Genomic DNA, 22,782 nt, shown 5'->3' on the forward strand with positions numbered 1-22,782 from the left:
CAGGGAACAGAATAATAATAAGTCCCCACATCAGTACAAATAACAAACATTTTCCATTCACACACACGTCTTTTAATCAAGCTCAAAGGTAAAGTGATCAGGAACATAGACTTTGAAGTAAGGTCTACCGGTGAGACATAAGCTCTTGGGCAAGTGACTTAATATTTACTATCAGCCCTCTTCCTAGTCTGTAACAATGGAGAAGAGCATCATTTCAGAAGGCTACCATGGGAACTGAATAAGACAATGTAGGTAAGCATTTAGCTGGGCTTGGTCCAGTTCTAGAAAGCAGTCAGTAAAGGTAAACTGTTTTAAAGTGTATATATACATCTATGTGTGAGCACAAATATTACATCAAACCATTCAATCAATTAGACAACTCAAAACTTCTACTCGATTAATCGGCATGAAAACTCACTCCTATTCTTCATTTGTTTTCTCCACTGTAGACTAAAAACATAATTTTCTCCTAACAAATTTATCACCGGAGTCTCATTACTTCGATATCTCACAGACACTTGAAGAAGCAGAATCCTGTGTTGGCTTTTAATTTGAACCAACAGAAGGCATTTATAGTCCCATGAAAAATAAAACAGACATTTCTCAAGCGATTGTTTCATCTGTACTGATAACAATAAGCAAATTTCAGTTCAATGTAGAGAATATTGCCTGAAAATCTGAAGATAAAGGCCTGTTTAAGTGTGTTAAGAACAACCATGTGCCAAGCACCGTGACATGGGTTGTACAGGGCAATGAACAAAATATCACTCTCACTCTGTATGTAACATCTCTTTACTATAGGATTCCAACCCACATGTGAATTTCCTCTCTTCTCTATTTCAGTAGCAAAAAAACTCACTTTACATGAAATATAGACATGTAAAGAAAAAAGTTTAAAGAAAAAAAGTCAGTTAAGTTGGAAATATTTACATAACTTGTGTAAGAGCTCCAACCACTCCTCTAGGCCTCAACTGCACAGGCTGCATTACTGTGCAACTCTAAAATATTTTTTAAATTACACAGTTCTACTCTCTTACTCCAAAGCTGACTTCTGGTCCAGCGTAAGATACAACACAGGACTAGGGCTGAGCCACAGGATGACGGGAGACGGAACAAGGAGAGAATACAGGTGGAAAGAAGAGCAGAGAGAGAACATCTGAGATCCGCTAAGTAGAATGGAAGCAAATCTGGTCAAGAAAGCTACAGAATAACACTGTCTTTACCTCTGCCATTGGATTTAGCCAGTACCAATGTTAGATGACTGACAAATCATATAGAATTCCCTAAAAGCTCTGCAGCTGGAAAACAGGAGTTAAGAAGCTTAGTAACTTACGGGGAAAACGGACTGGGGTTTGAGAAACCAAGAATAGGAATGAACATATTAAATCTCTCTCTCTTTTTTAATTTATTCATTTATTTTTCAGAGAGAGAGACAGAGTACGAGCAAGGGAGGGGCAGAGAAAGAGGGAGACACAGGATCTGAAGCTGAGCTGTCGACACAGAGCCCGACGCGGGGCTCGAACCCACAAACCATGAGATCATGACCTGAGCCGAAGTCGGATGCTTAACCCACTGAGCCACCCCGGCACCCTGAACATATTAAATTTCCTACAATCCCTAAAAAATATAACACAGCAAATAAAAACCTATCAAAGCAATATTACTATCTTAGAACAGTATTAACAAGTATAGCAATAGGATTCTTTGCTTTTAATATGTCATACCAGGTCAAATCCAAACCATCTGGCATAAAATTTCATTTGATAGAGACACCAATGGGACTGGAGGAAGTAGACATATTTCCTCACTGTGACTCAGTATCAGGAGGTTTAGATTAAATGATAAAATATTTAGGGAAGGAAATGGAAGAGAAATTTGAAAGGAGCAAGTTATTTCATACACATGAAATATTTTATGAAGTCCTATCTATATCTGGCTTCACAGAATTGATGAGCACAGTTAAGAATATCCCAAGCTTCTTCCCCCATAATGAGGATCACTGTCTTAGCTTTGTCCTTTGTAACCGCCTGCCTGAGCAGTCTGTGAGACTCCCCCCACCCTTATCTAACTTCTCTCCCTCCTTCTGGAGCCACATTGTATCGTTCTTCATCCTTCCTTTGGGTCCCTGTGACAACTTTTACATTCTCTGCAATCCAGCTGATCTCCATTTCTATCCTTAACTCTACTTTCTTCTTTCTCCATTATCCCCAAAAGAAAGGACTCTTAATTCATGAGAAAGCAAGAAGAAAATCCTCAAGTGCTCAAAAGGTAAATGAAGAAACCAAACATCCTGTATGCTGAATTTTGCATGAGGGGTGCAAAGAAACTGCTGTACACTCTTAGGAAAAGAAAAGACACCCCCACAAGGTGTTTCTGAACACATACTTGACCTTGTTCTAATTTCAGCCTCACTTGATTTTTCCTGAAGCACAACAGAACTACACTGCGAAAATGACGACCCATCATGCAACCTCTTAAAAATTAAAAGTACAACTTACCCCATTATCCAAAACAGAGAGCTGATCTCGTGCTGCAACACCTCCAATTATCAGAAGCTCCCTGAAATAAATACCATCATGATAATGAAGAGAAAGATTAAAGCGCTTTATTGTTTGACTTGTATTGTTTGACTCATACATTACTAGTAGGAAAGTAAAACAGTGGTGTCACTTTAGAACACAGCTGGATGGCTCCTGAAAACATCAAATGTGAAGCTACTATGTGATCCAGAAATTCCACTCCTAGGTACAGACCCGGGAGAAATAAAAATGATGTCCACACAAAAACCTGTACACTAATGTTCACAGCACAGTAGCCAAAAAGTGGTAACAACCCAAATGTCCATCAGCTAACAAATGGATAAACAAAAATGTGGCACATGCATCTAATGGGATACTTTGGGGCAATAAAAAAGAACTAAGCACTGATACATGCTGCATCGTGAACAAATCCTGAAAACACTACGCTAAGTGAGAAAAGCCAGTCAGAAATGAGCACATACCACCCAATTCCATTCATGTAAAATGTCCAAAAAAGGCAAATCTATAGTCAGAAAATGAACCAGGGGTTGCCTAGGGATGGGAAGGTTATGAGGACATGGAATGGCTGTCAATGGGTACAGTGCTTCTTTTGAGTGTCATGAAAGGTTTAAAAATTGGTTTTGGTGACAGCTGCACATCTCTGTGAATAGAATAAAAACTAAAAGCAATCTGTACACTTTAAGCAATGGGTTGTATATGTGAATTAGATCTCACTAAAGCTATTTGCAAAAAGTGTTTTTTGTTTAAATATTTATTAACTTTTGAGAGAGAGAGAGAGAGAGAGCGCGCGCGCATATACGCACACACACAAGTGTGGGCCTGGGGCAGGGGCAGGGGCAGAGAGAGAGGGAGAGAGAATCCCAATCCCATGCAGGCTCCACACCCTCAGCACAGGGCCCGAAATGGGGCTAGAGCACACGAACCGTGAGATCATGACCTGAGCCGAAATCAAGAGTCGGATGCTCAACTGATTGAGCCACCCTGGTGCCCCACGACTGTCTTTTTATAAAGCAGACAAAATTACTTTCTGATGCAGCCAGATAACTTTCAATCAGAAGTATCGACCAACCATCTTTATTTTATTCTTATTTGATCAATCTTTTAAAAAAGACTAGAAAACATTAAGGAAATAAATGACAGGGTCTCTGTTCTGCAGGATGAAATTTGTTAAAGTTGTCAAGAATAAGGCTTACCTCAAGAGATACCAAGTGCAATTTAGAAGATGATGAGAGGGTAAAACTGGTTACTATGCTTGGAAACACTTGGAAACTTGGGATAAGAGTAAATACAACACACCTAAATACAGGATGATAGCTCATGTAATCAACAGGGATACCATTTGTGAGATCGCCTGTGCCCTAACAGAAGGAGACGTGATAGTTTGTGCAGCTCATGTTCACAAACTCCCAAAGCATGGTGTGAAGGCTGGCCTGAGAAATTAAGCATACTGTACCGGCCCGCTGCTGGCCTGCAGGCTTCTCAACAGGTTTGATATGGACAAGATCTACGAAGGCCAAGTGGAGGTGACAGAGATGAACACAATGTGGAAAGCATTGATGCTCCACACGGTGCCTTCGCCTGCTATCTGGATAAAGGGCTTGCCACAACTACTACTGGAGATAAAGCTCTGGGGGCCCCCAAGGGAGCTGTGGATGGAGGCTTGTCTATTCCTCACAGTACCAAACGATTCCCTGATTATGATTCAGAGAGCAAGGAATTCAGTGCAGAAGGACATGAGAAGCACATCATAGGTCAGAACATGGCAGACTGTATGTGTTACCCAGTGGAAGAAGATGAAGATACTTATGAGAAGCAATTTTCTGAACACCGAAGAACAATATAACTCCAGATATGATGGAGGAGATGTGTAAGAAAGCTCACAGTGCTACCCAAGAGAATCCAATCTATGAGAAGAAGCCTAAGAAAGTTAAAAAGAGAGGTGGAACCATCCCAAAATGTCTCTTGCCTGGAACAAAGATCAGGTAGCTCAGAAGAAGCAAGCTTCCTTAAGAGCTCAGGAGAGGGCTGCTGAGAGCCAATAAACCAAAACCACAATTTGCTACAAAGTTTTTCAGGTAAAGACAATAATAAAATTATTCCTTAAACCGCTAAAAAAAAAAAAAAAAAATCAAGTAGGTGACCTTAACAGAGTCTTATAATTCTATGGCTGATTAAAGATTGGCTTTATGGTTTCCTATCTGCAACTTGAGCAATTCAGGTAGTAAAAACAAACAACACAAAGAGACTTCTAGCCTATGAACGTGCATGACCTTGGCATATTCCCTAACCTACTACATTAGAGCCATTATGTTCCTAAGTCTGATAACACCAGATGCCAGAAGGTCTCTAAAAGGATCACCCAGAGGAGCTGCCATTCTTCCTCAAGAAAACAAAAAAGTTCTAATACCTCTTCCCTGGAAATTCTGACTCAGTGCATTCAGGAGAGGACCAACAAATCTATCTGTATCGTTAAAAAAGGCCCCAGAGTTCCCAGGTTTGGAAACTATGGTCCTAGATGCATCATTTCATCTCCTACAATGCTTGACTCTTATCCATAATCCCAATCAGACATATTTATCCCTATAAGTTTAGCAGAAGATACACACACACACACCAATCTATGCTGGTGTGCAAAGCACTGTAGGCTTGAGGAATATAAAAGAACACCCCCTGCCTCAAGCAGTGTAAAACTAGTAAGCGAGGATGAGCAACGCCGTACGTATTTAAAACAAGGACCGCTAGCACATGACAGTGTGTAAGGGTTAAGGCAAGGCACACAGTCAGTGGTATCTAAGGAAGGAGAAAGGACTGGGCTGGTACGATTCGGTTAGTTTCACAGACGGGAACTTGAGCCGGGTTTTCAAGGAAGCCTTGTTTACACAGAATACTAATGAGTATTCTCACAATTTTACCATCTTAATAAACAAACTGATTTTACCAGTCATCTTCCCTTCCAGTCCTTGTCCATAGGCATGTTAACCTTTACACCTAACTGTAGCACAAAAATCAATTCACAATAGCATTTTACTTCTTCCAAAAACACTGTCTTACAAATTCCAAGTCCCTTACACGAAGCAGATACCCTGGTTGTGTCCCCCGACCTCATCCCCCACGCATTTTACCCAACTCGTTCTGCTGTTTCTCTCCCCTTCACACCATCCCCACATCCCCACACTTAATTCTGGGAATGCAAAAACTTTCTCATTATTATGCTCCTGACACCGAGCTGAAGACTTCACACATGGTAGGTATTCAAATAGTTCCCAAGTGAGTGACATCATCAATGCCAAAACAAAATTAGAACTATTTTACCTAAAAAGTTTGTGTCAAGGTCTAATCTATCCCTGAACAGGTTCACTTGTAAGAAAACTCAGCATTGCGGAGACGGTCCCGCGTGACGTCAACAATCCCAGGTTTCTGAAATTGGACAGTGGTGACCGTGGCACAACCTGACTGTGCCAAGAACCACTGCACCGGACACCTGAAGTGGGGAATTTCATGGTGTGTGAACTGTTTCAATGAAGAAGGCACTAAAGGCAAAATTAACAACAATCAAGTGAGTGACAACTCACAGACTAGTTTATAAGGTAGAGCCTCCCTCAAAACGGCAAAAGGGACCACCACTGAGCGAGAGGCTCCACCGGACCACTGAACTCATGGTCTCCCTCCAACGCAGGAAGCGCCTTCTGCCTGGAGAGGGAGCGGTCCGAGGGCCCGAATGGAAAGTTCTCATCCCCGGGAGACAGGCTGGACTCAGCCGCCCCAAGCTGTTTACCAACATGCCAGAAATAGTGATGCACCTTCTATGCAAATGAAGTGACGCATCCTAGCACCAAATGAAACGCTCCCTTAAAAAAGTGTGTAGGGCACCTGGGTGGCTCAGCCAGTTAAGCGTCCCAACTCTGGATTTCAGCTCAGGTCATGATCCCAGGGATGTGGGAGGGAGCCCCACATCAGGCTCTGCACTGAGCATGGAGCCTACTGGAGATTTTCTCTGCTTCTCTCTCCCTCTCTCTCTGCCCGCTCTCTCTCTCCAAATATATAAACATTTTTTAAAAATTTAATTTTTATTCTGATATTGTTTTGCGAACCATGACACTTCACGGAAGAGCAAAATCTCAATTTACTTTTTTTTTTAATGTTTATTTATTTATTTTTGAGAGAGAGAGAGACAGAGCACGAGCAGGGGAGGAGCAGAGAGAGAAGGGAGACACAGAATCTGAAACAGGCTCCGGGCTCCGAGCTGTCAGCACAGAGCCCAACGTGGGGCTCAAACTCACAAACCGTGAGATCGTGACCTGAGCCGAAGCTGGACACTCGATGCTCAACTGACTGAGCCATCCAGGCACCCCCAATTTACTTTCTATTGAACTTATCAAACAGGAGTTTTATATAAAAAATAATTGCTGGGAATGCAAGCTGGTGCAGCCACTCTGGAAAACAGTATGGAGGCTCCTCAAAAAACTAAAAATAGAACTCCCCTAAGACCCAGCAACTGCACTACTAGGCATTTACCCAAGGGATACAGGTGTGCTGTTTCGAAGGGGTGCGTGCACCCCCAAGTTTACAGCAGCATTATCAACAATAGCCAAAGTATGGAAAGAGTCCAAATGTCCATCAATGGACGAATGGATAAAGAAGATGTGGTATATATACATATATATATATATATATACACATAAACTTGTATATAAACAAGTATGTATATACATATATGTATATATATATACATACATATATGTATGTATATACATATGTATATATATGTTATGTATAGATATATACATAAACTTGTATACATAAACACGTATATATACATACATAAACTTATGTACATATGTACATATATATAATGGGGTATTACTCGGCAATCAAAAAGAATGAAATCTTGCCATTTGCAACAACTACGTGGATGGAACTGGAGGGTATTATGCTAAGCAAAATTAGTCAGAGAAAGGCAAATATCATATGACTTCACTCATATGAGGACTTTAAGATACAAAACAGATGAACATAAGGGAAGGGAAGCAAAAATAACATGAAAACAGGGAGGGGGATAAAACATAAGAGACTCTTAAACACAGAGAACAAACAGAGGGTTACTGGAGGGGTTGTGGGAGGGGGGATGGGCTAAATGGGTAAGGGGCACTGAGAAATCTACTCCTGAAATCATTGTTGCTCTATATGCGAACTAATTTGGATGTAAATTAAAAAAAATAAAAAAATAAGTTAAAAAAAAAAAAAAACAATGAAATAACATGGGATGCTAAATAGCCACACGCTCAGGATTAGAAATAAAGTGTAATACACGGGATGTTCATAAAATTTTAGGGATGAATGAAAATTTAAACATTTTGAGCATGGAGAAATGGTCCAGTATTATTTGCCTAATGTTTGTATAGTATGTAAACATATTGGAAGAAACTTACAAAACTAAATGGTGTATATTCAGAACATTATTTTGTGTAATAAAAATTTTCAAAGAGAAAAAAATAATTACTACTATGTATCAAAGTTAAATCGTTACACACTCCCACCGGTGCATTTGAATGCATACTGAATTTCTACCTCATTTTTTTTTTTCTATCTCACTCTTCTTCCAAAACACCTCAAACCTAAAAACAACAGGCATATGAGCACAAAAGGAAGCTTTACCTTAATTTAGGATTATCAATATATTTCTTAAACTGCTTGACGTTATTCAAAGTTTGTTCAGCTAACTCTCGGGAGGGCTCGACGATGAGAGCTTTCGGAGCATTGGGGAGAAACTTTGTTTGTGCCACCTGCGCATTACCTTAAGAAAACAGAAACGATTGGAACACGTTCAAATCACACCTCAATACTTTTACTTGTAAAGCACCAGCGCAAATATTCCAATATCAGAATTTTCAATAACTGTCGAAAAGTATAGGAGGTGGTCATAAAACAAAATAAAGCTAAGATTCCTAAAATGAACTATGGCTTCTTTAAATTTACTTGCAATAAATGCAATTGATTATATATTTTGTGATAAAGTAAACAAGCTATGAAATGTATTTACTTTAAATAATATAGTGGTCTAAGAGTACGAGCTCTGGGCTCGAACTGCTTGGGTTTAAATTCAGTTCTCCCACTTGCTGTGTGTGACCGTGGGCAAGTTACGTCAAGTCCCTGCTCCTCGAGGTCTTTGTACAGTGGGAAGAGGGCTACCTTACAGGGTAGTGAACACCGATCCATGTAAAGCACTTGACACAGTGCCCATGGCGCTGAATACGCACAAGTTCAGAAACGCTAGACATCATCATCATGATCAGGTTCCCCAAAAGGCCTACGCTGACACTGAATACTCAAGAGTTTATGAATTGGGTTTTGAAACTGGATTTTACTGACATGGTACGTAAAGATGTGTGACTAAACCAGCAAAGGGAGCATATGGAACTCACTTACTATGAGAAGCCTCCTTACTGGAGTTTTCGCCAGTACCCCATTCCTGAAATTGCTACCCTCTCAGGGGCATACCTGTGTGCTGTGATTTGACAACATAACCATCCGCTGCCTTGGAAAGAGCAACAAAACCATCTTTTGGTGGAAACTTAAATTCTTCTTCACCGAAGTTAAATTTTAGTTCAGCATTCTAGCATTGAAAAAGAAAAGGAAAATTCTTAACCTACTAGCACACTAACTAATACAAAATGGTGAAGATCAGAGTAGCTTAGAATCATAGCAACATTTTTCTAATTACCTTCAAAACACAAGCAGGAAAGAGGGCTTGGTTCTTCATATGTGGTGGTATTTCAAATGCCAGACCAAGGTCTTTTCCTTAAAAAGAGAGAGAAACCGAAACTATCAGAAAAGAACCTCCCCACACTCGCACCATCACCACTATCAACCCAACTGCATTCATGCTTTCGTGTCCTGTTCCCATGGATAAATTGTCCTGCTCAATGCCAGACCTTTCACTTTTTCACTTTTTTACTTTACTCCTAGAAGTGCCCTTTCTGCCCCCTACATTTCTAAACATTCCCTACCTACTGGATCACTTCCATTAGACGCTTCAACTAGACTTTCCGTGGCATACAAGCACGCTGCAATAGCTCCCATATTAAAACACAGACAACCTCCTTGAATCCACATCTTCCTCCATTCACCTTCTATTTTTTTTCTCTTCTGTAGTAAAACTCCCTGATCTCCATTTTCACCATGTCACTTCATTTCATCTCATTCTCTATTCAAGTGATCCCCCACCAGGCTCCCCCAACTCACCCATCACGCTCACTAAAAGAGGTCCTTCTCAAGCTCATCAGTGATACCTTCTTGCCAAACCCGGTGGCAAATCTCATCCGTCACCTTCCCAAGTTACACCCATCAGCAGCACTGGACACAATCTGACTATTCCCTCCTCCTTCAAATACTTTCCTCACATGGACCGCAGGACCTCAACCGCTCTTGCTTCTCCTGCTGGCTCTCCTCCTCATTCGCCTCTGCTGCATTCTCCTCCATCTAACCACCTCTAACCACAGGAACACCCCAGGCCTCAGATCTCTCCTATTCCTCATCTATTCTCCTTCCCTAAGGGATCTCATCCAGTCTTCCAGCTTTAAACTCATCGTTAAGCCAATGTCTCCCAAAGATGTATCTCCAACCCTGACCTCCTGACTTACACACTTAACCAGTTACTTGGCTTTACCACTTAGATGTGTAGGAAGTACCTCCAATTTAATACACCCCAAATAGAAACCCCAGCATCCAAATGGCTCCCTATCTACTGCCACCACCCTCACCACTCTGTTTTTAACACAGAAGCCATAATGATACGGTTAAAGATGCCAATTCTCTACTCAAAACCAATCAGGCTTCCAATCTCACTCAGAAAGTTTGTATCATGGCCTATAAGGCCCTATCCTACAAGGCCTGGCCTCACTACCTCAACTGACCTAACATTCTACCACCCCTCTCCACGCCCAGTGTTCTCCAGCTCCATTGGCCTCCTCGCTGTTACTCAAATACCTCAAGCACACTTTCCTCCCGAGACCGTTGCGTTTACTGTTCCCTCTGCTTGAAACACTTGGAAGATTTTTGCACGGCTCACCACCCGACGCGTTCGGATTGCTACTCAGATGTCACCTTATCAGAGAAGGCTTTTCTGACAACCTTGTGAAAGTAGCACAGCCCTAGACTGCTATCACCCTCCATCCCCTTACCCTGCTTACAATCTCCTTCGGGGCACTGGTTCCCACCTGGCCCATTGTGACTCTGTCTCCCCCCACCGGTAGGTAAGCCCCACAAGACTAAACGTGTTTGTCTATTCCATCTTCTACTCATCTTTGGCACCTCCCGGTGTGCCTGGCATACAGGAAATGCTCAGTAAGTATTGGTTCAAAGGTAAGACAGGGAGGGAGAAATGAAGAAGAGGGTAAGGGAATTATAAGTTATAAATATTTGTTATCATGTATTTTCTCTAATAAGACAATCCACAGAAAGCTCACCATTTTTGGAGAACTTGACATGCCCTTTATCTATATCTAGGTAACATCCAATGGTATCGTGCATAGTGAATTCCTAGAAAAGCACAAAGTCAAGTGCTGTTAACAGGAAGCAAAATCATAAAGTCACAAGTTCACATACAGCTACATCAAAAGTACACATCAGTTCTTTAAAATAATTCCTTGAGGCCCTAATGTAGGTGTTTAAAACTGCCATTATTTCAGACGCCTGACTGGCTCAGTCAGTGGAGCGTGCGACTCTTGATCTTGAGGTCGTGAGTTTGAGTCCCATGTTGGGGATAGAGATTACTTAAAAATAAAGTCTTTAAAAACAAAACAAACAAAAATGCCTATTACAGCATATCATATGTAACAACAGAGGCATCTTGACAGGCTTTTTAGAATCAACAGGATACTCGGGCTCATCCACATTAAAAACTACGTTTAGATTCATGATTAGATTTTCATGATCAAAAACAAGAAATGAGAAGAACATAATGCATTCAAGTCAAAGCCAAAATCAAAATGGATGAAAACAAAACAAAGTAGTATATTTGGAAAGGCTAATAAATGGCCACAGGGAAAAATATTTAGCTCATTTTGTAACATTTCTTCACTGAAGTCCAAATCTGAACTTTCTGTGGAATACACTCAGAAAATCCACTTGAATCTGAGAGTCACTTTTATATCCTCAGTCATGTCACAAGTGATCAAGTAAGTACGCAAGAGAACTTAGTAATGCCACAATTAGGTCGAGAATACAACTTACCTCTCCGTAATTATCAAACTGTTTATTATGGGATTTCTTTCCTGTTCCACCAAAGCCAAATCCAAACTTGTCAGTACCTAGATATTAAAATACACGTTATTTATTGGTTAAGAGTAAACGTAAAACTAAACACTCCGCCCATAAAAGAAGTTCACAAATCTACAATAACTTGAAGCACCTATGCTACGCTGTGTGGTACATATTTATTCATACTGACTTTACTCTTTTTCTTAACTTTGTTCCTCCTCATTTTATACTGTTACAGTATGTACTTCTTAACACTTCAAATCCTTTTGGAACACAGTGAGTATACATACATTTATGTCCAAGTTTCTAAAATATAAACTTTATATGGTTATGCTTATTTATTTTGCTCCCCACTGTAATAAATGTCAACAATCCACAAATATAAATCCGTAAATTCAGTTTATCTTAGAAATGCTTACCTAGGTCTAAGGAAGCCTGCATGGAAGACCAGCCAACCCTGCACAATCCTTGGTCGTGACAGGATACTTCATAGTAGTGCTTTCCTGTAAGGGCAAATACTCCGAGGTTTATACACACCTAGGATTCATTTGCCATGTAGCCACTTTCCCATTGTTTCTGAATTACAATTTGTATGTTCCAAATGAAGAACGGTCTGTCTTTTTGTAACATTAGAAATCTTCTCAGATCCTTACTTAAAGCTACAGAAAGCAAGCTCATGTATTAATACATTACTTCACAAGCTGAGACAAGTACAAATGCTATTTAAATACCTTTCGTCAACCCTTTAGTGGCTCTGCATCCGTGCCACTCCTTCACTTCTCTGCTTTGACAACAAAGACCATCTGACCCAATTGCTGGATTTGAGAAAAACGCAAAACAACATGTCAGTACAATTATATAAATTAAGCATTCAGTCTCACCAATAAAATAATTCTTTCACTTGTTGCAATGTTCCAGACGCTGAGACTTACTGATCCTGAGTAACAAGATCTTCCCTACAGGTAATCACCCTTATTCATCCCCTGGAAGGCCCTGGCCATGTGGCGGACTAGTTTCTATACTGTTATCTATACTGTCATCTATTAACTCAGGTGAGACCTTACTGCATCAAGTCTGGAAAGGAGTCACCACGGCACCTAATCTCACTCACACCGATAACTCAGCTGCATCACCAACACAAATGTGTTCAGACAATCCTTGTCTAGAGTCTTTTAAAGAAATGGATACTACGAGGTGATGCAGCACTCACTCATCAATACCTATTGCTCTGACTTTATGCTTAAATTAGAGCTTGAGCAAATACGACACTAAAAGGAAAATGGGAACTATCTCTGGCTCGTTCCCCAATCCACGGATCCAGAAACCACAGAGAAAGCGGGGAAAAGCACAAATAAATAAACCTGTGGTTATTCGCTAATATTAGGACCCTACTAAACGATGTTCTGTATTATACCTCATGGGCAGTCACAGTGCTTGTCAGCGCTTACTGGCTCTAAGTAAAGCATACAGCCTTCGTTTGTCCTGGAAAGAAACTGTAACTTCTGTCCCGGCTCAGGCTTACGACCCCAGTTCCCTACCTGAACGTACAACAAACCCTCAAGAAAAGCATCTCATCACACATTTTACTTCACTCATCAGAAATTAAATTATTTATTCAAAGTATAAATTCTTATTCGTATGGGTACTATGTTCCATAAAACTTTACAAACTCTTTAAAAAGTTATCTAAGCAATGGCAAATCCTTAAAATTTCTATATTTAAAATTCTTTACGCATGCATACAGATAGAAACTTCATACAAACTAGAAGTCACGTGGTGGAGAGCAGCAGTTTACATGTTCTGTTGGTCTGTCTGGGGCGTGATTACTCACACTCCTTCTACTTCTTTGTATCCTGCTTCCGTTCTCACCCACACCTGGCGAAAATCCTTCAAGTCAACACTACAGTTCTGCCTCATTCTCTATAAAGGCCACACAATGGTCCTCGGATACACCCTAATCTCTGTTAACCAATCTCTGGGCAGTAATGGGATTCATCCTCTCGTCAGTTTTTACCATTTACAGGTGACGCCACATCTAACAGCTCTGTATGTATATCCTCACATACGGGCACTCATACTACAACGGGCTAGACCTTCCAGAAGTATAGACATATTTTTAACCAGCAATGCCAAACTGCTTTCCAGAAAGGCAGTAATTTGATAGGCTGGTTATCACTCTGTTCGACTGCTGCCAATCAAATGGGTATAAAACGACACCTTACTGCAACTTTAATTTCCACTTAGCTGCTATCTGTAAACATTGTCTCTGAACGACTGTTGTCATTTGGATCTGCTCTCGTGGGCACTGCTGATTCACATCCTTCAGCCACTTTCTTTACGGGTTATCTTTCTTACCAAACAGGTAACTTGTTATCTACATGAGACCCCTTGCCATTTTATATGGTTTCTGCATCCGTCATCAACACTGCAAGTGTTCTTTCTGCACTTTTTTGTTTTTGTCTACTGACGTTCTTCTGTGGTATCTCTTACACATATGTTTTTAAATATTAAACAAATACACCTCTATCTTTTGCAATTTCCAAGTTTCCTATTTGGGTCAGGAAAAATCTATCCACTTACCAAAAGCAGATCCTCTATCATATGGGTTCATTTGCCATTTGTTGAGCACTAAAAATAAGTTACAAACATATGAAATTGAAAACTCTCTAAAAAACAAGCCAAACATTTTATATTTTACATACCTTAATTCCTCTGGATTTAATATGGCTTTATACATTATTTGGAATGTACAAGTAAAAGCTCTGCCGTTTTTATTCAAGGCAAAATTGAAAGTGAAAACTGAAACAGGTCAAAGGCAATAATCACGGGCCTTCTGGGCTAAAATCTTATCTCCTCACTTCCTTCACTGCACTTTGTAGTAGAAGGCACTGATCCCTGTAAGAACTATGAAGGCACTGATAAATGAAGTTTTGGTAACTAAATAACCTGATTACAATCATAATGGAAATAAATGACCAACATATCAAGATCTAGTTAAGTATCACTATCATTTTTAAAAGAAAAGTTCTTTATTTTAATTAAGTCCATATCACATTCAAAAGTCACAATTTTTTTTTTCCTCCTCCCTTGCATGGGATCAGCATTTTCCTTTTCTAAAACACCTTAATAGTCTATGGATAACCAAAGAATTGTAATAGCTAGAGAACTCTACATGTTTTCCGGCCCAGTTTCCTGACCAACGTAGAAATCTTTCCTAGATTACTTGTGGTCAAGTGATATCTATCGTCGGCTTAAACACTCTGATGGAGAAGTAACTTCCTCTGAGGCTCTCTCTTTCATTGTGGGCTCAATCGAGCTAATTAGTAAGTATTTACACAGAAATCTTCATTAGGTTATTTCTAATTAGTCCTGCTCCTTTCTAGAACAAGTATTTTCTCTCCAGATCCCTTCAATGATTTCAATGATTTAACAATTATCCCAACACTTTTTTTTACTTATTTCTCTATGTTTACACATCTAGTTTCTTGATCTCCCAGTTTAAGGTGTCAAGACCCGACTAGGCTCCCATGCTGATAGGGCAGGGCCTGCTTGGGATTCTCTCTCCCCCTCTCACTCTGCCTCTCCCCAACTCGCACGCTTTCTCTCTAAATAAATAAATAAATATTTTAAATCAATAAATATCTAATTTATTTCTCACAGGCCACGATATTCAAAACTACTACCATTCTGGTTATCCTCCTTTGGAAGGATGCTCCTGTATCACCATCTCTCATAAACGATGGTTTACTGTTGTTACAAGTTCTGAAACTACTTTCAAGTAGGCCAACAGTCTAAAGACTTCATATCCATTACCTCGCAATTCCTCTACAAATGAGTTCATTCTATGGACTATGCAACATTGTATCTTTAAATTACTGAGAAGAAAAATGTTGATATACCCAGTTCACTCCACTTAAGCTTGCAATTTTGCCACAATGCTGTTTTGTATCATGAAACAAATAGGACTTAAAACATAAAAATTTTTTAAATAAAAATTTAAAATTTAAATTTAAAATTTAAAATAAATTTTGTCAAAGTATTAACAAAACCATAAATTATTCAAGGTAGAATGGAATTCAGAACCATTTAACAAAAGCAACACAATTTACAGATGAGGAAATTGATGTAAGATTGTTCATGGCACAGATAGGACCAGAAATCCTAATAAAAGACCAGTCTCAAAGTAAATGGGACTAAAACTGAGTTTAAAATTTATACTTTACATTTTAACTTCCTGGACCCCTTTCTTATCTTAAAGGGAAAATGCATGCCTCTTTTCCCTGTGGAAGGCAATACTTCCCACCATCATGGATTTTTACTCCATCAATTTTTTAATAAAATCCTTAATACCTTTGTAAAATACTGCACCAACGTATCTTCAATATTAGACATAAGGGTATTATTCTCTCAAAGAGAGCACCACTAGTATTTTAGGAGACAATCTTTTTTTTAATGTTTACTTTTCGGGGAGACAGAGACAGCAAGTGAGCGAGCGTGGGGGAGGGGCAGAGAGAGAGGGAGACACAGAATCTGAAGCAGATTCCAGGCTCTGAGCTATCAGCACAGAGCCTGACGCAGGGCGCGAACCCACGAACCAGGACATGAGCCAAAGTCTGATGCTTAACCGACTGAGCCACCCAGGCACCCCTAGGAGGGACAATCTTTCACTGTTTATGCTGTAAATGACATTCAGTATCCCTGGTTTCCAAGGCACCAAATGCCATTACCCCTCCCCTCAGATATCGACAATAAAAATGCACACTCTGACCTCCCGTCTGTCAATGCCAAGAATGAGAATTACTATTTTTATGCAAAAGGTAAATATTACTATGCAAAAATTACCTGAAGCACCGGTCTTAATTGTTGTTTTTCCTTTTTTGCCTTCCTGTTGGTCTTTCAGAGTCTCATAAACTATCTGGATAACTGGAATACTGAAAGCCTATCAAAGAAACAATTGTTCTCTACATTAGCATTCAGATATTAATGACGGTTTGACAACAGACATTACAGAAGCTATGCATGCACACTCAATAATTACATATTCCAGACTCCTACTCTAATTTCATTTGTCCAAACCCAAAACATGAGCAAGGTAATAAGAGAGTTGATTAAATGAAGGCAAGAGGAGACAGCTGATAGCCCAAAACAATACACAAAGGGGACCTGCATAATGAGCCTAAACTAAAGCAGGAAACTACTTTCCAGGCTGACACACTACTTCTCTGGTCCAGGCCAACAGGAGAGCAACCCCTACTGTCAGCCTGTTTATTATAGAGCCATTGCACTAAAATTCAGAAATAAGTATAAATACAGAAGATACTACAACTCTTTATACAAGACCAGTTTAAAACTTCACTATTCTTAAAGGTATACTCTTGTAGACCCTATTTCAGAATTAGGGGGCAACAAGAATATCACCCTCGGAGGCAATCAATTCCTTACATTTTTTTTAAGTGTTTATTCATTTTTGAGAGACAGCGTGAGCGTGGGGGAGGGGCACAGAGAGGGAGACAGCATCCCAAGCAGGCCAGAACTCATGACTTGAGCCAAAGTCGCAAGCCCAACCGACTGAGCCACCCAGGTGCCCCTCAATTCCTTACATTTTGGAAAAGGTTGTTTTATTAAATACTTCAAAGCAGAAGCTACGTTCAAACTTACTTTAAAAATTAACTCTTACAGGGGCGCCTGGGTGGCTCAGTCCTGATTTCAGCTCAGGTCATTATCTCACAGTCGTGAGAGCCACATGGAGTATGGAGCCTGCTTGAGATTCTCTCTCCCTCTCTCTCTGCCCCTCCCCTGCTCTTGTGCATGTGAGCTCGCACTCTCTCTCTCAAAATAAATAAATAAGCTTAAAACAAAATAACTCTTACAAAGTAAATCAATTTAAGTTCATTACTTACACCAGTTTTTCCACTTCCTGTTTCTGCAGCCTAAATGGAAAAAAAAGTTGATTTTATCATTTAAGTTGCCAATTAGGAAAGCCAAATTAACATGATACTACGTAGAAATCTTTAAGACTTGACTAGCTACCTTTATTGTCACAGTGCCTCCAGATGACTCAGGTTTCTGCAGTCAACTCTATTGCCAATCTTGTCACTTCTCTCCCATCGCTCAAGAATCTGCTCTCCCGTTCTTTTCCCACTGCTACCATTCAAATCCAAGCCCTCATCATTCTAACCTAGATCATTACAGAAGTATCCTACCAGTATCTAAACTCTGAGCTATACTACAAGCTGCTACCAAATCAGTCTTCATCAACATGGTTACAACTATATAACACATCCCCACTTAAAAATGTCCAATGAGCCCCACTGCCAACAAATATCAATTTTTTAACATGATACTTGAGAAAGAGCCCAAGTAATTTGACCCACTATGTACTTCCCATCTTACCCCAAGTTACACGCCCCGCCCCCAACACACACATTTTATGCTACCATCTAATTGAATTACTCAGGGGTCAACTCCTGCATCCTCCTGCTCGCTGCTTTTGTTGATACGCTCTCTACATATAAGGTTTTCTCTTTCAGCTTTCCTTTGTCCAAAATTTACTTACCCCAAGTAGAGCCTCTTGTACAACACTTACCTGTGTACCTGTCTTACTGTGCCACAGGGTTTCAGCTTCTCAAGAGTAAAGAGCGTATCTAATCCACCTTTGTGTTCCCTACAACTTCTACCTCAGTACTTTGAATACGGTATGAATAAAAGTAATTTGGTGAAAGTATCATTTTCAAGCCTGGGGAGCTCTTAAAGTGGTCACAAACAGTCCCAGAACTGTGTGTCCTCAACCCAGAAAGACCTCACCAAATGTAAACATACCATAAGTACATCACCACCTCCTAGGATCAGTGGAATAGATTCAGCCTGGATATCAGTTGGGAGACTGAAAGAATCATATTTCGAAGAATTCGAGTTAGTAAAAAAGCTAAATAAGTCATGCTAAACTATAAATCTAAAAGAGAATTTTATTTGGTAAACAGTACCCATCTTTTCCAACTAAAAATATTATCAAAGTATAAAAGGGAAGCTTTCTAGAGAATAAGAGAATCCTAAGAAAAACTGAATTTTACTTACCAACTAGACTCCAAAATTTTTGATAGAATCTCTAGCAACTCCTTAAATTACTGAACATTGTTGTCACAGGTGCATTTAAGTTTTATGTACTTACAGCCAATCCATCTCCTCTACAGCTTGAGCAATCTCAGGCATGACACCCATCTCTGAAAACAAAAATCAATTGTAAGAAGTTGAGCACACTAAATTGAAATCATACTGCTCTTAAAAGGACTGTTCAGAGAACAGGGAAAAGGCTTTGAAGCACAGCCGTTCTTTAGTACCTCCTGCGTACGGCACCATTAAAAGAGTATAGTTTTGGAGAAAGACTTGAGTTCATGAATAAACTCTCACTTACTAGCAATGTGACCTTGGCAAGCTCTACAGCTTGCAAAACTACACACCTATTTTCTCCACATAAAATCAGACTGATAGTATCTGCGTTGTAGAGCTATGGAAGATTATAGATGAAAATATGTGATACATGGTCGTCACTCGATACACAGTAGCCACCAGTCCTTCCTTCCCAGGGCTAGTGAAGAAAAATCTACCAGACTTGGAGAGAAGGTTCTATCTTGACCAACGTTTTGGTTGTTTCATCTAGAAATAATGTGGAAGTTATGTGCCTTCACTATTTGAGAACCATGTGATTAGCCTCAGCGACCTGAGAAAAGTGAACAGACAAGTGCAGAGAGAGGCCCACTTATTGGCAGCCAGGATCAAACTCCGACTAACTGAAAAGGGAGGGGCCAGTTGTGAAAAGCTGGATACTTAGAAATCACAGCTGAAGAACTACTGTTCTTAATTTTTCTCATATTTAAATAATTCACTTTGAAGCCAGTCCTAAATGAATAGATTGGGTTATTTCTGATTGAATCTTGTCATTTTTGTCATTTCTCAAATGAACTGTAGTAGCTGGCACACATGGAGTAGTTAGTTGGATTGTGTAAACCTCCCTTCCAAATAAGTGATTTTTAAGTCTCCATTTACACAAATGCAGCTTTTATTACTATTACAAAAACATATATTCTTATGAAAAATTTAATAATACTCAAACATTCCTAAACCCCAGGGATAACCAATTTGGATTTTTTTAATTTTTAAGGGAACTTTTTTATTTCTTATAATTGTGAAATGGCATAAATCTGTAAATTGAATATATCCAGTGCGAAAACTGCTTTTTCTTTGCACTTGGTGAGAAGTATCACCCTAGCAAGTAACACAGCAAAACAGGTAGAACACTAAAATTTTAGTACATAGTAAACTAGTTCATATAAGTACTAATGACATAGGAAAGTATGAAAATCATTTCCAAAAAAGGTTCTCCTACCTCTAAATCTCCCCAGGAAAATCCACAAATCAAAAAAGTAATCAAGATCTAAAGCTGTATATCCAAGCAGAGCTTTCTAAGAATTGTTCCCATTAGGGTCTAGCTGTATTCTCTCTAAAATGCAAACTGCTAGAAAAAAGGAGACAGTCTTAAATACGCTGCACTGAGTATAATGCAAGCTGAGGCTGTCGGTGAAATTGTTACACAAGTAGTAACTAGAGACTGCTTTCAGCAAGTTCCAAACTTTCTTTTTTTTTTTTTTTCTTTTTTTAGCTTATCTACTTTTTGAGAGAGAGAGAGCAAGAGGGAGCAGGGGAGGGGCAGAGGGAGCGAGGGGGAGAATCCCAAGCAGGCTCCACACCGTCAGCGCAGAGCAGGATAAGGAGGCTCAAACTCATCAACCCTGAAATCATGACCTGGGCCGGGTAACCCCGGACAACTTCTTGTTTCATTCTGGTCATGTTCTCTGCATGTTTGCTTTGAAACCATGTTTTCTATAAAGATAACACTTAAATATTTAAGGGAACAATAGGAATATTCATGTTCTGTAATCCTACTTGTCTTTATTTCATATCACACACTCTTCTAGTCCTTCACCCTAACATCACTGAAATTTGCGCATGACTTCCAAAGAAGTGAACCTAATAAAATGACAATCTGAAACTGCTCTGCGCACCTTGGCTCTAACATCTTGTTCTAGGAGAGTTGGGCGAAGAAGAACAGCTACCAGTCTAAGTACATTTCCCCTTGCCTCCTATTATAAGATGCAACTAAAACAAATCAGAAATCGCGTCTCATGACTAAAGGCGTGGAATTCCTAATCTTGTAGGTGTAAGCCGAAGAAAGTACAGTATTGTGTTATATCTGAAGTCATCTTCATAGGTTAAGTGCATCAAAAGACAGTAGGCCTCACTTGATACGTATATGGCTACATAAATTCTCCACCTTTCGTATACATAAGGCTTATGGCAGCTTCTAAAACTGGATGTAAAAAGGAGGACAGAGAAGACGGGAAAACGACAACTTTGGGGTTAGATCAGCCACCTCAAATCACTGTTTGGAATAAAGGAGGGCATCGTACCGCCAACTAAGAACAAATGAGTTTCCAAAATGTATGCTGGGCTGGTGTGTCTGCGAATATGCTTCAACATAGAACGTTAATGTTGCTACAGCAGCGTTTGGCAACAAATAATGATCAGAGGTGTGCCTGCGACTTTTCGTTTTAGGAAGGCCTGAAAAGACTGGACAGAGGCAGGACGGGCATTTCCGACTGACCCTTCCCCACTCCCCGCTGCTTCTCGGCCTGGCCAGGCCCGGAACCGGCGCGGGCAGAAGAGGGCTCCCGAGCGCCACTGCCACGTACGACAGGCCGGAGGCCTAGCGCTACGCCGCCGCGTCGTTTTCGCTGCCGCGGGTGCCCGGGCAGGCCGGCCGACGGCGGGGAAGAAAGGCGAGAGGGTGCAGGGGGAGGCCCGGCGGGCAGCACCTGCAGAGAAAGGCACTCGCCAACACCGAGGCGGAGGCCGCCACTGGTCCCCCCCGCAGTTCGGGGACCGCTGCGGACAGCTCCCTCCCGGAGCGCGCCGCACTTGTCCCCACCGCCCCCATCGCCCCCACCGCCCCAATGGCTTCCCGCCCGCTTGCCGGCGCCGCGGCGTGGATGGAGCCGCCTGCACCAGCCCCCGCTCCAAAGACGCACCAGAAAAGGCCGCCATCTTCGCCCCGTCCTGCGCGGCTCCGCTCGCTCTCCCTCCCTCCGCACTGACACGCTTCTTGGCAGCGCGCGCTTCCGGCTCTCGGCCTGCAGCTTTCCCAGTCCGGGTAGGACCTCAGGCCGGGGAGAACGGTTCCGGCAGAAACAAAGGCCCGGCCTGGCCCCCGCAGCGCGTTGACCAGGTTCAGCCGGACCTCGCCTTCGTAGGTAGCCAGGACCCGTCGTCATTAGCCGCGATAATAGTTATCTGTTGTTTAGAGCATGCCATGTGTCATCGGAACCACTTTTCCACATGTGAGGAAGCAGACGTTATGTGATGAAGGTCACACAATGGTCCTGGGTGATCAGAGGGTAAGACGTTGCCCTCTCCGCTGCCTCACTCAGCACCCCGACTTCTGAAAAAGCAGGGCCTTGTGGTGTGTGAACGATGGAAAGGATGCACTGCGCTCATTGCCCGCAAAACCTATACCAGTGAGGGTCTGCACCCAGTAGGCATTCACGTAATACTTTTGATTTAGGTTTCCCAACGTCCGTTTTGTTGTTTGATGTAGTACTGATGATATCAAGTTTATTTGACTTCCATACAGTTTTGACTCCTTTCTCTTTGCAGAGAGATGGGAAAAGTAGATCAATGTTTAATCCTCCCTCTACGCACAGGAAGTATCAGTATCTTTCCTTGAGGACACAGAGATTCAGGGAAGTTAAGTAACTCATGTAAAGCCGCCTGCAGCTACTAAACGGCAGCGGGGGATCCGAGCCACATCTGCTTAACTCCAGGGTGCATGCTGGACCATCTTTAGCTGACCACAGACCGCCCTGGAGAAGAGGAAACTCCTTAGGCAAAGTGTATGGGTGGAGTTAGACGTCCAGCTTCAGGATCCCTACTT

The 22,782-nt window shown here is 41.0% G+C and overlaps 1 protein-coding gene and 1 pseudogene across 1 annotated transcript in view; one reads left to right on the forward strand and one right to left on the reverse strand.

The window, feature by feature from the left end:
• The window catches only part of DDX1 (DEAD-box helicase 1), a 36,681-nt gene extending 14,695 nt beyond the window's left edge, over window positions 1-21,986 (reverse strand). Inside the window, exons 1-14 of the mRNA XM_049652504.1 lie at window positions 21,881-21,986; window positions 18,967-19,018; window positions 18,618-18,681; window positions 17,699-17,728; window positions 16,641-16,737; window positions 14,379-14,426; window positions 12,530-12,613; window positions 12,218-12,301; window positions 11,772-11,848; window positions 11,006-11,078; window positions 9,262-9,338; window positions 9,039-9,153; window positions 8,196-8,334; window positions 2,499-2,559 (exon numbers count right to left, since the gene is read on the reverse strand). Coding sequence (XP_049508461.1) covers window positions 2,499-2,559; window positions 8,196-8,334; window positions 9,039-9,153; window positions 9,262-9,338; window positions 11,006-11,078; window positions 11,772-11,848; window positions 12,218-12,301; window positions 12,530-12,613; window positions 14,379-14,426; window positions 16,641-16,737; window positions 17,699-17,728; window positions 18,618-18,681; window positions 18,967-19,018; window positions 21,881-21,896 — 1,017 coding nt within the window. The 5' untranslated portion in view covers window positions 21,897-21,986. The remainder of the gene's footprint in view (window positions 1-2,498; window positions 2,560-8,195; window positions 8,335-9,038; window positions 9,154-9,261; window positions 9,339-11,005; window positions 11,079-11,771; window positions 11,849-12,217; window positions 12,302-12,529; window positions 12,614-14,378; window positions 14,427-16,640; window positions 16,738-17,698; window positions 17,729-18,617; window positions 18,682-18,966; window positions 19,019-21,880) is intronic.
• LOC125937660 (60S ribosomal protein L5-like) lies at window positions 3,561-4,678 on the forward strand (annotated as a pseudogene).
• Window positions 21,987-22,782: the final 796 nt, after the last annotated feature.

Source organism: Panthera uncia (genome assembly GCF_023721935.1).
Source record: "Panthera uncia isolate 11264 chromosome A3 unlocalized genomic scaffold, Puncia_PCG_1.0 HiC_scaffold_12, whole genome shotgun sequence".
NCBI lineage: Eukaryota > Metazoa > Chordata > Mammalia > Carnivora > Felidae > Panthera > Panthera uncia.